This window comes from Psammomys obesus, unplaced genomic scaffold (assembly GCF_907164565.1).
Source record: "Psammomys obesus unplaced genomic scaffold, mPsaObe1.curated_primary_1811, whole genome shotgun sequence".
NCBI classification, from domain to species: Eukaryota; Metazoa; Chordata; class Mammalia; order Rodentia; family Muridae; genus Psammomys; species Psammomys obesus.
This window is the reverse complement of record NW_026585895.1, coordinates 50915874-50932570: the sequence shown is the minus strand read 5'-3', so window position 1 is coordinate 50932570 and position 16697 is coordinate 50915874. Positions and strand designations below refer to the sequence as shown.

At 48.6% G+C, this 16697-nt stretch overlaps 1 protein-coding gene across 12 annotated transcripts in view; it reads left to right on the top strand.

The window, feature by feature from the left end:
* Positions 1–4688: 4688 nt before the first annotated feature.
* Odf2 (outer dense fiber of sperm tails 2) overlaps positions 4689–16697 on the top strand; it is a 43742-nt gene continuing 31733 nt past the window's right edge. For 4 of the 12 annotated variants that reach the window (XM_055600083.1, XM_055600082.1, XM_055600080.1 and 1 more), the window contains exons 1-3: positions 5244–5421; positions 7733–7823; positions 8961–9086. In XM_055600083.1, coding sequence (XP_055456058.1) covers positions 5258–5421; positions 7733–7823; positions 8961–9086 — 381 coding nt within the window. In that variant the 5' untranslated portion in view covers positions 5244–5257. Of the gene's footprint in view, positions 4797–5243; positions 5422–6265; positions 6503–7732; positions 7824–8533; positions 8688–8960; positions 9087–16697 lie in introns of those variants that run through there. The other 8 variants (XM_055600086.1, XM_055600081.1, XM_055600088.1 and 5 more) reach the window with 7 other exon arrangements.

The window sequence follows — 16697 nt, the reverse complement described above, 5'->3', positions numbered from 1 at the left end:
ATTTAGAGTCAATCCAGATGCTATGGGCCCTCCAGCGGAGGCAGCAGAGACGGTAGAGGCTACTGCCCTTCTACTCCCTCCACTAGTCACAAAGGACCAGGTTTTGGGCCTAGCAGCTGGCAGGTGCTTGTACATAAACAGCTGGAAGAGTGAGGGGGAGGGAGTTCCTTGGCTGCCTTAGCCTCCACCAGTGCAGACAGGCTCCCTCCTTCGGAGGTGCTCCTTTCCCACCTGCCTTGAACATGAGTTGTGTGAGGACCCAGCCCTGGCAGAGCCCCCTGCTGCCCCCTGAGGTTGTGCTGCCAGTGGGCTCCATCGTGGGGGAGAGGGCCAGGAACTCCCATGGCTCCGAGGGCTCTGGGCCAGAGCTGAGGGTGTGATGCTTTGTTCTTCTGAGGGGGAAAATCTTGACCTCTGGATGGCCGTGACCTAGGCAAGGTAACATTTTCATTCATTCTGTGAAACTTGACTATACTCCTAGGGGCTTAGAGAGGGTACTAAGGATTCAGCAGTGAATCAAACGTGACCAAAATGGGCTGCCAGGTTGACCCATGTGGAACCCCTGTGCAGTAAACAAAAGGTGTCTTCCATTACCAGTACTGAGGACAACAAACACTGCAAACCAATGAAAGCCTGAGAGTGGGGGCTGGAGTGATGCCTCAGCAGCTAAGAGCACTGTCTGCTCATCCAGAGGACCTGGGTTCACTTCCCAGTACCCACATGATGGCTAAAAGTCATCTGTAACTGCAGTTCTAGAACATCCAACTCCTTCCTCTGGCATACTTGAGCCTGTATGTGTGTGCACAAGTGTGCGCGCACACACACACTTAAAACAAATCTTCAAAAAATAAACCTTACAAACAAAAAAAGTAAAAGTCAGGTGTGGTGATTAACTTGGGCAGCAGAGGCAGGAGGATCTCAAGTTTGAGGCCAGCCTAGTTCACATACCCAGACCTAAGGATTTATGTTTTGATTTAGCTAGTTAACTTATTTAAGACAGGATTTCTCTGTGTAGAAATCTTGGAACTATCTTGGAACTCACTCTGTGGACCAGGCTTTCCTTGGACTCAGAGATCAGCCTGCCTCTGCCTCCCAAAGGCTGGGATTAAAGGTGTGTGTGCTCCACCATGCCCAGCTGATTTGTGTTTTTAGCAAGTTCCCTAGTGCTGCTGTTGCTGATTATAGTACCATCATTGAGCTCGACATCCATCCAAGGTTTAAAAGCAGCAAGGGACAGCTCAGAGGATGTAAGAAGGGCAAACCTTGAGGGTCTGGGAGAATTTGGTCTTCCTGCTCTTCCATCAAAACTTGAAGACACCAGGAAGAAAAAGCCAGACCCCCTCTAAAGCACTGATTCTGACTTCCTCTCCCCAGGGCAAGGCTGTGTGGGGCAGTTGCATCAGGGCCCTGGAGCAGCTGTTCTTGGATGGAAGCAACCTAATCAGGTCCTTGGGTAAATGGAGAGACCGCAGTCAAGGGGACTGACTCAGTCCACAGCTGTGTGGCTGGGGCCAGGCCTGGAGCCTACAAAGACTCTTTGAAATTCATAGAGAAGGAAAACATATCATACAGGTGACTGTATGATGGATTATTTTCTTGTTGGTCCTAAACTTTGAATATGTTTGAAATGAGTTTTTCTTCTTTTTCTTCTCCTCTTCCTTCTTTTGTTTTTCAAGACAGGGTTTATCCATGTAGCCCTGGCTGTCCTGGAACTTGCTCTGTAAACCAGGATGTCCTCAAAATCTGAGTTCCAGGATTAAAGTCATGTGCCAACACACCTGGAGTTTTTTTTTTTTTTTAAATATTTATTATTTATACAACACCACCAGATCTTACTATAGATGGTTCGGAGCCACCATGTGGTTGCTGGGAATTGAACTCAGGACCTTTGGAAGAGCAGCAAGTGTTCTTAACCTCTGAGCCATCTCTCCAGCCCCCACACCTGGAGTTTTAATGGTTTTTTAAAAATTAATTTTGTGTGTATGGGTATGTGCGCATGAGTGAAAATGCCTGCAGAAGCCAGAAGAGGGCGCCAGATCCCCTGAACTGTGAACTTCCTAGTCTGAAGTGGATGTTGAACTTGGATGTTCTGCAAAAGGAGTACACTCATAAAACTCACAAAAGGAGTTACAACTCCTGAGCCGTTTCTCCAGCAGCTCCACGTGCCTCTTGTCCATTATTGTGCAACCACAGGAGAATCTTTTTTTTTTTTTTTTTCTGTCTTATTTGAGATAGGGTTTCATTATGTAGCTCTGACTGGCCTGAATTCACAGATTTGCCTGTGTCTTTTGAGTGCTGGGACCGCTACATGTGCTACCATGCCTTTTTTGTTTATTGCCTGATTGGAGATTTTGTTATACTCTTTTACTCAAATGCTTCTACACCTCTCCAGTGCTTAGAGGAGAGGGTTCAAGAGCCAATACCACAGCCTAGCCTGTTAGGTACTTTATGGCCTTCTTCTGCTGACCTGGGCAGAATTCCTTATTACTAGGACCGTAACACTTTAGAGGACTGGACACTTCCTGGTGTTGTCCTGTGGAATGCTGTGTGTGTGTTCAGGCCGGGATGCACTGTTTACCTGTTGCTCTATGCCTAGAATTCCCTCCCTCACCTTGTCAGTCACACTTGGCACACAGCTATCAAGGTCTCGGCTTTTCCAATGTCACCACCTCTGGGGACTATCTCCTGCCTGCCCTAAGAAGATCCCAGGTCCTGTTCTTCCCCGCCTCCCTCCCTCCTCGCCTCCTTCCCCTCGTTCTCTTACACCTCTGCCCTCTAGTGCAGTGACTGACTGTAGCAGATCTTTGAAAGCTAGCACCTAGGATCTTGGAGTGGTTTGCACTCAGATGACTTTTCCTGCTGTTTAAATACTAGCAAGTTCTTTGAATGCATTTTTAACTCTAAGTACACTTTATTTTTCATTTATTATATGAGTGTTTTGTCTGTGTGCATGCATGCATGTGCACCACTTACATGACTAGTTCTGTGTAGTGGTCAGTAGGGGGCATTGGATCGCCCAGAACTGGAGTTACAGATAGTTGTGCAAAGGAACTGAACCAGGTCCTTTGCAAGAGCAGCCAGTGCTCTTAACTGCTGAGCCATTTCTCCAGCTGCTGTAAGTACACATGAAAAAATTCCCTTCCTTTTTTATTTCTTTCTCATACTACAGGAGTCCTTGAGCCTCTCTCATCAACATCTCTCCCTCCTGAACCTCACAATTTCCAGCACCTAAGAAAACTCTTTACAGTTTGTGTTGAGAAAATGGTTTTCCTTGACTTTTTTTGAGACAGGGTTTCTCTTGGCTGTCCTAGGACTAGCTCTAGGCTGGTCTGGAACTCACAGAGAATGGCCTGCCTCTGCCTTCTAAGTTCTAGCACTACCACCACCTGGTGGAAAATGACTTTTCAATGCTGCTCATTCTCAGGCCCTTTATTAAAAATGCCAAAAATAACTACACTGTCTGTTTAGATGGTAAGGAAAAGACAACAGAAGAGCTTTATAACATTAAGATGGTAGGTCATGCACTCCTTTGAGACTGAATGGCCAGTGTTAATGTCCCTTGAGTGTAATATTGTATTGAGAATATCAATTACTATATATCAATGTTATTAAAATAATATCAATATTAATGTTTAATATAGTGATATAATTATTATATTAATGGACTTAATATCAGTTCAGTGAGTTAGGGCATGCTAAGAAATTAGCAACAATTCTATTTTAGGGGTAGCAAAAGGACATTTCATTATTTTAATTATTTGTAAGAGGGTCTTGCGATCCAGACCAAGCTGGCCTCATGGCAAGTGACTTGACCCAGCCTCTTGAATTCTGAGAGTATAGGTGTGTACCGACATTTTCAGCTTACAAAAGACACACTTTGCAGACACCTTTGACCTGGGCCTTGAAGCAGGTTGTTTATCGTAGGCAGCAAGAAGCACACATACCTCTGAAGGGAGAATGTAGGGACGCCAAGGATGAGAAAATGTGCAGATAGTAAGGGCCTTTCTTGTTGCGGTTTTTTTCTCTATGAAAATGGAGGCCTTTGGCGTATGGAAAGCAGAAGAGGCAAAAGTTTGGAAAAGCTACTGTTAGTAATTGTCTAGAGATAGAACAATTGCTGGACCGTATGGAGACAATTATCTGTGGAGTATATAAATTTTATGTGGTGCTGAAAATTCAATCAAGGGTTTTGCTCATGTCAGGTAGCGAACTCTATCCCCTGCTGTAGATTTGATCTTACAGAACCTCAGGACGGTAGGGATAATAACTGAGGGATCCAGACTGACCTTCAACTCATGGCAACCTTCCTGCCTCAGCCTCTTCAGTGTTGAGATTACGGGCATTAAAAAGAAAAAAAAGCTGAGCATTAATTAAAGCTCCTTTCTTTAATCCCAGTACTCAGGAGGCAGAGGCAGGCAGATTTCTACTCAAGGGCAGCAAGTCACAGGTCAGCCAGGGTTGAACCCACAAAATGAACCCACAAAATGAACCATCAAGGGTTGAAGAGCAACTAACTATGACACCGCAAGGCTGTGGAGGGTGAAGGTGGGAAAGTAGTTAAGGCTCACGCCAATGCGAGGCGCTGGTGAGAGCATGACTACTGTGTTGGAGATAAAGGTGTCAAAGAGATGAGGCCTATTCGGCCCTGAGGTTGTTCAAGTCTCCCAGAATCCAGGGCGGCAACGTGAGCCACGTGACAATCCTCCACGATTGGCTAACAGGGAAGCATAGTTGAGAAGATGGCCGCTCAGCAGAGAGTACCTCAGCAGAGTAGGTCCGTACAGAAGCGGCGTACGGTATGCCGGAGAGCGGCGAGGGTCCTAGGGGGGTGCGGCCTCTTCCTTCCGTTCGGGCGGTGTGGGAAAGGGGGCACAGACCGGGTAGTATGCGCAAGTAGTCTGCACTAGTGGATTAGGCACAAGGACGGCTTTCCAGAAGCCCCATCCAGTCGCGTGTTCGGTGGTCCCCCTCTGCGTCCAGCTTCCTACTGTGTTTCGAGGGACCGCGTTAGAACGCAGGCGTCAGGAGGACCAGGGCAAAAATGGCGGAGAGGACGCAGTAGCCTGAACCGTGGGGCAAGCCCAGGCTGGTCTGCGCGGGAGGCGTCCCGTGTCTCCCTGGCGACCGGGCGGAGGACGGACCGCGTGGCCCGGAAGTGGGCGGAGCGTCCTCCGTGGGGCGGGGCATCTCTGTGACGCTAGGGGCTGGGCCTAAATGGCGAAACCCGAGAGGCTCCAGGGGGGGTTTGAACTGGCCAATGGGCGAGCTGCCGACCGGGTGTCGGAAAAGGAGGCGGAAGCGGGGAGGAGCCGCCGCGGGAGCTGGACTGCATCGGCCGCGGCGTCTCCATGGCACGACCCTGGCCTCCGACTTCAACGACTTCATAAGGAGACGGTTCTGGGCGCAGCCGTGCCGCTCTTGGTGAGAGGCCGCGTGGCGGGGCGGGGAGCAGAGCGCCGCGGGTTCAAGCCCCGCGCTCCCAGCCTGGGGCTGGCTCGACCGGGCACCGTCCCCGCGTCTAGGCGCGCTCCTTCCTGCGTCCGAACCCGGCCCGCCCCGCCCCTCGTTGGGCGCGGGCCCGTCCTCCTCCAGCTAACGGGCGGGCCGGCCGCCTCCGTCCTCTCCGGGCCGTCGACAGTGCTCTTTCCCTCCTCTGCTGCCCTCTGGCAGGGCTGCACCCTTCTATGGGCAGAACCCCAACCCCTCTTGCCCGCTGGTGGGTGACCGTCCGCCCTATCCTTCCTGGAGGCCACCCCTGCTCTCTGCGGGCTGGGTCGCAGCAGTTATGCCCGCTCGGGGTGGGCAGGCCTCCGGGGACCCTCCCGGCCAGCCCCAGGGATGCGGGCGGCCCTGATGCTGTCCGCCTGCCCAGGCCGCCCCGCCCAGGCCGCCGCTCCTCCCCCTCCACCTATTGGTTCTCCCAGTAGCTATTCTGCCGGGAACGCCCCCTCACCTAGGAGACAGTTGCCCGGGCACCGTCCTGACTATCCTTCCTGCTCCCTGCGCGGGTTCCCGCCCCTGGGGGGCCCACTCAGGGCCTAGCGGTTCTCACCTTCTTCGCACGCCAGGCAGCCCTCAGGTTTAATCCCTAGTAGCCATCGGCCCGCTCTCCTTCCTGGGTGGGGCCTGGGCATGCTGGTTGTTGTCTTCCTTTCAGTGACGCACCCCCTCACTGACCCACCTTGCCCTCCACCTGCCTCCTGGCAGTGCGCTCGGCACCTGCAGGTCGCTCAGCCTCTCCTGTCTCCCCTCCCCACTTTGGCAGGACAGTTGCTGTGCGACTTGGACAGTAGAGGAGCGCCTCCCAAGTTTTCATCCACCTGCCACCCCCAAAGCTTCCACCCTCCTCCCCTCAGAGAGAGGACGTTTGATGCCTGGCCCCTGAGATTCTCATTGGCAAGTCCCTCTGGGTCCCCCTGAGCAGAGCCTGCCGATCCAATTGCCCAACTTTGCGGCTTTGATGCTTAGCCATGTCTGCCTCATCCTCAGGCGGCTCCCCCAGGTACAGCCAATGTGGGGGGCGCCTTTGCAGTAGGGCAGGGAAAGGTGGTCAGGGCTCCCTAGGCCAGGCTCAGTGGAAACTTCTCTTTTTAGTTTACCCGGTAATGAAAGTCTGGAACAAAAACACTTAAAAGTGACTTTGAAAGGGAGGAGACACAGCAGGCTCACTTCCCCAGTTCTGCCCCCCCCCCCCAAGACACTACAGCTTCCTATTAGCAAACAAGACCACTTTTAAAGGAGTGTTGAGGTCTGAGTCCAGCTTGGTGTCAAGACTCACTAGGTAGCCAAGATTGTCCTCGAACTCCTGATTCTCCTACCTCTACCTCCCATGTGGGGGTTTAAAGGCATTTCCCACTCTGCCACCTCTAAACTAGTGTCTCTAAGTGAGCAGAAATATTACAAGTAAGTGAGGGGGAAAACCTGAGTTCCTAGTTTGGACATTCTTCCAAATGACAGTCTGGCTTAGTAAATAATTATCTGTAAGTGAAGTGAGCAAAATGCACACTACAGTGTGGTTGTTTTTAATGGTTTATGATTTCGCCCAAGGATTTGTGAGGCTAGTAAAAGGCTATTTGAGGACTGTAAGGAGGCAGAGGGATAGGCTAGATTTGATCATTCCAGGCCTTTCTCTTCCAGCCTGGGATTCTTGGCTGGACTGCTTATTCTGGAGTACATTATTTTGCTGTCTTTGCACATTGCATGTTTTGCTGAGTACATACAAGCAAGGCTCTTGCAGGGCCGTGAGTGGACTGCATTGGGAAGTGGGTTCTTCATGTGCTCAGACAAATGTGTGAGCCTTCGTTTTATAAGCTTGAGTCACAGTGACTGGCTCCTGAGCTCAGTGCTCTTTTAGGTTAACCGTTCACTGGACATTTCCCCATAGGAACCTGGGGACTATAATCTTGTTGAGACTAGTACGTTGGCAGCTTTTTTTCTTTTTTGGTCACCTGATAAGGATGACAGGTAGGCTTTTCAGCACAGGTCACAATACATGTGATGCGATGGCAGGTTAAAATGCCAGACATGCAGACACTCTTCACCTGTTTCCATCTTCCTGCTGGGCACACCATGTGTGCCTTGTGCTCATCTACAGGGAGCCAAGGGATTCAAGACTGGTTCTCCTGGCTGCCAACTCAGTAACCACTACTTGCAGTGTGTCATCTCCCAAGAGCTGAGAAATAGGAGAACCCTGGTTTTCTGCTCGTAATCTGGTTCTTGTGCCTGGGTGCAGGTTTCCATCGTGTGGGAAGAACGGAGTAACGAGTCTCACACAGAAAAAAGTCCTGAGAACACCTTGTGGCGCACCCAGTGTAACTGTGACGGTAGGTGACCTCCAGAATAGCACTATCAAAGGTGCTTCTGCAAGCCTTTGCTGGGGGCTGCCGGGCGCTCTGCACAGAGCCTAGGTTAAGCATGGCCTGCTTGCTGATAACGGTGCCAGGTGTGAGGAGGTTGTCTTGATAGCCTTCCAGGGAAATGCCAACATCCTGAGAATGGATATTTCGAAAAGGAAAAAGAAACAAAAAGAATGAGAGGAGATGGGGTGGCTGCTGCTGGCGTGCAGCCGTACCCGAGTACAGCCCTGCGCTGGTTTGCTTTATACAGCCTTCTCATTCTTGGCATTCCCGCTCGCCTTCTGTGCCCTAGCATCTTACTTGCATGTGGCCTGACTCATTCTATACCTTAAGCATTTTGTGTGTTTCCCATACTAATTCGCATGCCTGATTCAAAGATAAGAGCTTTGCAGCTGACCTACACTAAGTCCAAGGAGGAGCTGCCGAGCCCAGCTGACCTGGGTAGAGCTGCAGCTCTGAGGGCTCTGCAAGCTTGCCTTTGGGCTTTAGAGAACCCTGTCCTGAGTGGACCTGGAGGCTTTCAACTGGGACCTCTGCAGAGTCTGCCTATACTCCTGCCTTGCTTCCCATCTGCATGCCAGTAGTTGGTAGCTGTCCTGCTCACTCGATGGCTAAGCTTTCACGTGTCCCCAGTGGCCTCTGAGCTATGTCCTTATGCCCAGTTTACTCATCTACAGATCAACCTTTTTTATGTTGCCCTCCCCTGCCTGCCAGAAGTGAACCATGAAGGACCGATCTTCAACTCCCCCCTTACATGTTCATGTGGATGAGAACACTCCTGTCCACGTCCACATAAAAAAACTCCCGAAACCATCAGCAGCCGGCAGCCAGGTAGGAGCATGGCAGTGGGGCGAGGTCACAGCTGTGGATCAGGGCACTGTCTCCTGGCCCAGCCTCCTCGCACTTCTGACTCAAAAGGTTTGGGAGACACTTTCATTCTTTCCTGGAGGTCACTCTAGCTCACCGGCCTGGTTAGAAGGTAGGCCTCTGTTCTTGAGCAGCAGCCGCAGTCAGAGGCACCCATGCAGAGGTGGTGTTTGCCACCAGAGTGGCAGTGAGGTCCACTGTGCCCGGAGATGACTCTAGTTTTGTCCCTTCCCACAGAAATCTCATAAGCGCGGAATGAAAGGGGACACCGTGAATGTACGGCGGAGTGTCCGGGTGAAAACCAAGGTACCTTGGATGCCCCCTGGAAAATCATCTGCCCGGCATGTGGGATGCAAGTGGGAGGTAGGCTCTGTCTTGTTCAGTTGTCTCTTCTTGGACTGGTCAGTCTGATTCTAGCAGGCCTCAGACTTGGTATGATTGCAGCAGTTCCAATAAGGCTCATTTGCGGAGTGCCTGCTAAGCCGTGAAAGCACACGGCACTGCTCAGGTCCTTGCAGCATGGCTGTGTGGGAGATTCTGCTTTTCTAGCGTAGAGATGAAACAGCCGGGAACTAACTTCTGCAGAGTCTGACAGAGAGCAGCAGAGCTGGAGTTTAGGACCCTGTTGTCGTTGGGGACTGAATTTAGCCTCTGCTTTGCCACATAGATATATGTATTTCTCATAGTACCTGAAGCATAATTAATTAGCCTCTGTGCCCTAGCATCTTACTTGCATGTGGCCTGACTTATTCTATACCTTAAGCATTTTGTGTGTTTCCCATACTAATTCACATGCCTGATTCAAAGATAAGAGCTTTGCAACTGACCTACACTAAGTCCAAGGAGGAGCTGCCGAGCCCAGCTAGCTTGGGTGGAGCTGCAGCTTTGAGGACTCTGCAAGCTTGCCTTTGGGCTTTAGAGACCCCAGTCCTGAGGTTAGGGATGTGTGCGTGTATACATATAACAGCCTATAAAACAGACAAGAAAATATGGCGGTATGGATGACTTAAGTATTGTATCCACACTGCTTTTGGAACAAGTGAATTGCCTTCACTGTTAGTACCCAAAAGAATGTATATCCTGTAGCTTAACAGTGTTTATCTACATACCTGCTCAAGCACCCACCCACTCATCCATCCATTCATCCATCCACCCACTCATGCCCCCGTAGCCATCCAAATACACAGTACATTTCTTGAGGCTTGCACAAGGCACTGTCAGCACAGAGGGTCTAGCTACAAGCCTGGCAAGACATGTTCTTATTCTTCCTTTTATGTGCACTGCAGTGAAGAACTCACTGGTAAGAGAAGGCTAAAAAGCTTTTGACTGTGTTCTGAACAAACTTATCAATAGGAGTAAAGTGAAGGCTTCAGAATAATGTTCAGTAAGCCAGCTGTGTTGCACACCTTTAATCCCAGCACACGGCACTCGGGAGGGAGGTAGGCTGATCTTTGAGTTTGAGGCCAGCCTAGTCTACATAGTAAGTTCCAGACCAGCAGGGGCTATGTGGTGATACTTTGACTCACACAAAACAAAACATGCTCAGTCTGACCATTTAGAGTCAGCCTTTTTGGATAGTTTGTTACTCTGAAAGTGAGAAACCCAAAAGTGAATGTAATTTTTACATTCATAATCATACCACATAGATTTTACACTTTGATCTGTCAGTTTAGTCTTAGCAGACAAAGGGAATCCAGGTATCCCCAGGAATGCATGGAAAGTGTTAGGAACAGTATAAAAACACAAGGAAGATGGGCATTTCTGGCTGGGGGTGTAGCTCACTGGTAGAGGGCATGCTTAGCATGTGTGAGGACCTGGGTTCAGTGCCCCGATATTGCCCCCAAATGAAAATGGTCCCTTAACATTGTTTTAATACCTCAGTAGTAACAAGTGAAAAGTAAATTTAAAAAATTGATTTACAGAGCAGAGCCAGGTGTGATGGTGAATGCCTGTAACCCCAGCTTTTGGGGGGACTAATAAGAGCTAGAGGCCAGCTGGGACTTAGTAAGGGCTGTCTCAAAGTAAAAAATGAAGGCACTGGAACACGGTAAGAAAGAGCACGGTATCATTTTTATTGACTGAAAAGGAGTTTAAAGTGCTAGAGAGATACTCAGGCAAGCTTGCAGAGTCCTCAGAGCTGCAGCTCCACCCAAGCCAGCTGAGCTCGGCAGCTCCTCCTTGGACTTAGTGTAGGTCAGCTGCAAAGCTCTTTGAATCAGGCATGTGAATTAGTATGGGAAAGACACAAAATGCTTAAGGTATAGAATAAGTCAGGCCATATGCAAGTAAGATGCTCACTGACTGCTCTTGCAGAGGACCTGGGTTCAATCCCAGCACCCACATGGTGGACCACGTGCCCTGGACTAGCTGTGCTGCTCTCTCTGTAAGACTGAGGGAAGTCAGTTCCCAGCTGTTTCATGTTACACCCTCTTCAGGCTTCTACATACACAAGGCACACACATGCTGCACAGACATACAAGCAGGCAAAACATGCATACACATACATTTAAAATAAGTAGATCTGCTGGGTGGTGGTGGCGCACACCTTTAGTCCCAGCACTTGGGAAGCAGAGGCGGGTGGATATTTGTGAGTTTGAGGCCAGCCTGGTCTACAGATCAGTTCCAGGACAGCCAGGGCTTCACAGAGAAACCCTATCTCGGGAAAAGTAAAAAAAAAAAAAAAAAAAAATTTAAAACCTGAAAAAAGAAAAAATAAGTAAATCTAAAAAAGTAAAAAGAGTAAAAATGAAAATTTTAAAACAGAAAGGAGTATAAAAGATTACAGTTATCCATGTCATCATGCATGTAACTATCAAGAACTTTTGGAGCTGTTTTTGTTGTTGAGATAGGGTCTCATGTAGCTTAGGCTGGTTTCAAACTTGCTGTGTAGTTGAGGATGACTTTGAATTTCTTTGAAAAAAATGTAAGATTTTTTTTTTTTAATTTGTATTTTGTGTGCGTGATTGATTGTCTGCATTGTGTTTGTGCCACTTGTGTGCCTCGTGCTCATAGAGGCCCGTAAAGGGCAACAGATTCCCCAGAACTGGAGTTACAGATAGTTGTGAGCTAGCATGTGAGTGCTGGAATCAAACCTGGGTCCTCTGGAAGAGCAGCCAGTGTTCTTAACCACTGAACTGTCTCTCCAGCTCCAAGATTCATTTTATTTATTTATTTAAGATTTATTATGTATACAATATTCTGTCTGCATGTACATCTGCAGGCCAGAAGAGGGCACCAGATCTCATTACAGATGGTTGTGAGTCACCATGTGGTTGCAGGGAACTGAACTCAGGACCTCTGGAGGAGCAGCCAGTGCTCTTAACCTCTGAGGCATCTCTCCAGCCCTTATTTAGGTATTTTGAGAAAGGATTTCTCTATGTAGCCCTGGGCATCTTGGAACTTAATCTGTAGATCAGGCTGGCCTCAAACTCAAAGAGATCCATATGCCCCTGCTTCCTGAGGGCTGGGATTAAAGTTGTGTGCCACCAGAGACTGGCAGATTGACTTATTTTTAATTATATTTGTGGTTGTCTACTCACGAGTGCAGGTGCTCAGAGGCTTTGGATGGCCCTGGAGTTGAAGTTAGAGGCGACTGTTGTAGGTTGCTGGATGTGGGTACAGACATCCAAATTCCAGTTCTCTGTGGAAGCAGCACACCTCTTTACGCTGAGCCATCTCTCACTCCAGCAAATCTTTTTGTTTGTTTGTTTTTTACTTTTTGAGATAGGGTCTTACTGTTTATCCCTGGCTGGCCTGGAACTCACTGTGTAGATCAGACTGGCCTCAAATTCATAGAGATCTGCCTGCCTCTGCTGAGATTAACAGCATGTGCTACCATGCCCAGCCTTCTAGCCCCTCCCACAGCTTTTTTTTTTTTTTTTTTGAGACAGTGTCTCTATTATGTAATTCTCTGGCTGTCCTGGAACTCATCATGTAGACCATGTTGGCTTTGAACTCCCAGAGGTCTGCCTGCCTCATGAGTACCGAAATTAAAGGCATGCATCACTGCACCCAGCTCCTGCCCTTTGTAAAAATTGAAAAAGGTGTGTGTACATGGGCCTGTGCAGATGCAGGCACACATGCCTGGAGAGGGCAGCCCTCCACGGTGGGGCCTTGGGAGGTCAGCAACTTGCCTTTTGGGACAGGGTATCTCAGCCTGAAACTTGCCATGTAGGCGAGGCTGGCCGGCCATCAGGCCCGGAGACCTTGCAGTATCTATCTCCCCAGAGCTGGAGCCATAGGCATGTCCCACTGAGCCGGTTTTTTTTTTTTTTTAGATTTGTTTATTTATTATTTATACATTATTCTGCATGCATGTACACCTCCATGCCAGAAGAGGGCACAGGATCTCATTCTAGATGGTTGTGAGCCACCATGTGGTTGCTGGGAAATGAACTCAGGACCTTTGGTAGAACAGCCAGTGCTCTTAGCCTCTGAGCCATCTCTTCAGCCTGAGCCTGGGGTTTTTAATGAGTTCTGCGTATTGAACTCAGGTCTAAATGTTTGTGTGGCAAGCACCTGACTCAGTTATCTTCCCATCCCCAACTTTGAACTTCTGACCTTCCTGCCTCCTGAGATGCTGGAGCTGTAGGTACACACCACTGCATCTGCTTTAATGGGACCTGGGGCCTGCACCCAGGACTTCTTCACACGTGCTCAACAAACATGTACATCTCTAGCCTGTCTCTAGGTATTTTAAAAATCACATTTGTTTGTTTGTGTGTATACACACATGCAGGTCAGAGGATAACCTGGGGAATGGAGAATGTGGAGAGAGTTTGGCCAAATTTGTGTAGAAGCAGTGTCTGTATTTCACGTGCGTGCGTCTGCTGACATGTTGGATCGTAAGCCATGGGAAGCGGCTCTTACCTCCCAGTGTGGCTTACTTTACTGTTGTTCCCTTCTGCTTTGTTTTATGAGACAGCTTCATGTAGCTGAGACTGGCCTAGAACTCCTGATATGTCTGCCTCCACATCCATGTGCTAGGACTACAGTACCTGCCACTGTCCCCTGCTTCCATCTTCACTGTGGTTTATTATACTGTATTTTTAACTTTTGGTCCTGAGGATTTAATCCAGGTTCCCACTGCTGTTTTATTTTTCTGTGTCCTGTTCAAATTTCTGTTATTTAGAGACAGGGCCTCACTATATAGCTGTAGTTGGTTTGGCATTCTTTACAGAGACCAGGTTGCCTCTGAGCTCAGTGAGGCACTTGCCATGCCTGCCAAATTTTCTTTTCAGAAGCATCATATATTATACTTTGTTGTTGTTATTATTATTGTTTTGTTTTGCTTTTGAGACAGGGTCTCTGCAGTCCTAGCTCTCCTGGAACTTGCTATGTAGATCAAGCTAGCCTTGAAATCACAGAGTTCTCCCTGCCTCTGTCCCCTGAGTACTAGGATGCCACCATGCCCAGCATGCATCATTGTTAAAAATACCAGGTATTGTTAAATAAATAGCAGGGCTGAAGAGATGGCTGCTCTTCCAGAGGACCTGGGTTCAATAACCTGCACCTACATGGTGGCTTACATCTATCTCTAACTCCATTTCCAGGGCTTCTGACACCCTCACACATACATGCATGCAGAAAAAAACACCAATGGACATAAAATAATCATAAATAATGAAAAAGAAAACCTTTTTAGCCTGGCTGTGGTGGCTCATGCCTTTAATCCCAACATTTGGGAGATAGTGACAGGCCGATCTCTGAGTTCAAGGCCAGCCTGGTGTACAGACCAAGTTCCAGGACAACCACGGCTACACAGAGAAACCCTGTCTCAACAACAACAAAGAAAAAACTGAGAAGGGGCTTGGGCCTACTGTAGTGTTTAAGGTCTGTAATCCAAATCCTGGGGAGGCCGAGGCAAGAAGATTGCTGTGGGGTGGAGAGATGGCTCAGCAGTTAAAGACACTGACTGCTTTTCCAGAGGACCCAGGGTTAAATCCCAGCACCACATGGCAGCTCACAGCTGTCTAACTCCAGGATCTGACATTATCACATGCAGGCAAAACACCAATGCACTTAAAACAAACCACTGGACCTAGGATTTGTCTATGGCAGCAACACAAACATCATGTTTAACTGTGTGCTGTGGAGCCTGCCTGCAATCCCAGCGCTCGGGGAGGGGGAGGCAGGTGGATTGCTGGGAGTTTGAGGCCAGCCTGCTCTATCTACAAAGTGAGTCCAGGACAGCCAAGGCTACACAGAGAAACCCTGTCTCGAAAATAAAACAAGACAAAACAAACAAACAACCCCCGAAAAACCTGCAACAACCAAAAAAGATTGCTGTGTGTGAGGCTACACAGACAACAAAGAAAATTAAGACCTGTCAAGGTCTCTGTCTCACACCTGTAATCTCAGAAGTATGAGACAGGATATTGCTGTGAGCTTGAGGCCATTGTAGGCTACATAGTAAGGCCAGCCTGGATACACCCACCCTCATCATGAGCCAGATGCAGGTTTGGTGGATCACGCCTGTGATTTTAGCACTGGATAGGCTGGGGCTGGAGTTCGAGATCAGCCTGGACTGCAGTGTGAGACCTTATTTAAAAAATACAGTAAGAACCTTTAATCCCGGTACTTGGGAGGCAGAGGCAGGTGGATCTCTTGAGTCCGAAGCTAGCGGGTTGTACAGAGTGAGCTCCAAGGACAGCCATGGCTACACAGAGAAACCTTGTCTTGTAAAGCCAATCCAAACAAAGAAAAAGGCTGGGGTACAAGATGCTCTGTAGGTGAAAGTACTTGCAGCCACGTCTGATGCTCTTGAGTGCAGTCCATGGGACTCGTATGGTGGAAGGAAAGAAATGTTGCTATGAGTGGCTGGTGAGATGGTTCAGTGGATAGAGGTACAGTCTTGTCATTCATGCCTGGTGACCTGAGCTAAATTTCTATAAATCATGGAGGATAGATGTTGAGAACCCAACCTCAAAAAGTTATTCTCTGACTTGCACGTGCACACCATGGCACACAGGAGCACACACACACACACACACACACACACACACACACACACACACAAGTACGCACGCACAGGGATGGCAATTTTACTTAAAAAAGAGAGAGATGCTATTGTGGAAATTGGCCTCCTGTTGCTGTGGGTTGCTGGGAGAAATAGTCGTACTGCCTTGCCTGGACAATTAATTCTCGAGATTCCCCGGAGAGGTGACCTCTCTAAGCTCTCCAAGAGTTTTTCCTTCGTGCTTTGGGTCTGCCTCCATCCCCTTCCTGCTTATGTCTGGAAAGCCCTCACCTCATGCTTTCCATTTTGAACAAAAGGGAAAAGGTCCTAGGAAGTTTACATTTGGACTAGAGGCAGAAATAGAGACCAGAGACTGCTATATAATGCCTGAGGTGATTTTGTTTTTGTTTTTAGATTTTATTTTATATCTATGAGTGTTTTGCATGCATGTATATATGTACATCATGTGTGTGCTTGGTGTCACAGAGGTCAAGAAGAGAGTTTATCAGATCCCCCAGATCACATGGTTGTGAACTACCATATTGATTTTGGGAATTGGGCATCGCCTACTGCTCTTGAGAAGGCCCTGGGTTCAAGTCCCAGAGCCTACATGGTAGCTCACAATTGACCAGAATTCCAGTTCTAGGGGCATGCAGTGTCCACGGAGCCCAGGAAAGAAATCACATCTCCTAGAATTGGAATTACAGGCAGTTGTGAACCACCCTGTGGATGCTAGGAATCAAACCTGAGTCCTCTGCAAGAGCAGCAAGTGCTCTTAACTACTGAGGCACCTCTCCAGCCCCACCTGAGGTATTCTTATTGGATGTTGGTGGTGGTGCTTGAGGGTCAAACTTGGAGTCTCAGTTACTCATGCACCCCAGCCCTGAGCTACATTCCTAGACCTTGTTTGATCCCCCTCCCCACTATTTGTTTTTGGGCGAAGAACTAAGTTTTTTCCCCTTTTTAATTTTTTTTTGAGAAAGGGTCTTATTGCATCACTTAACCTGGAACTTGCT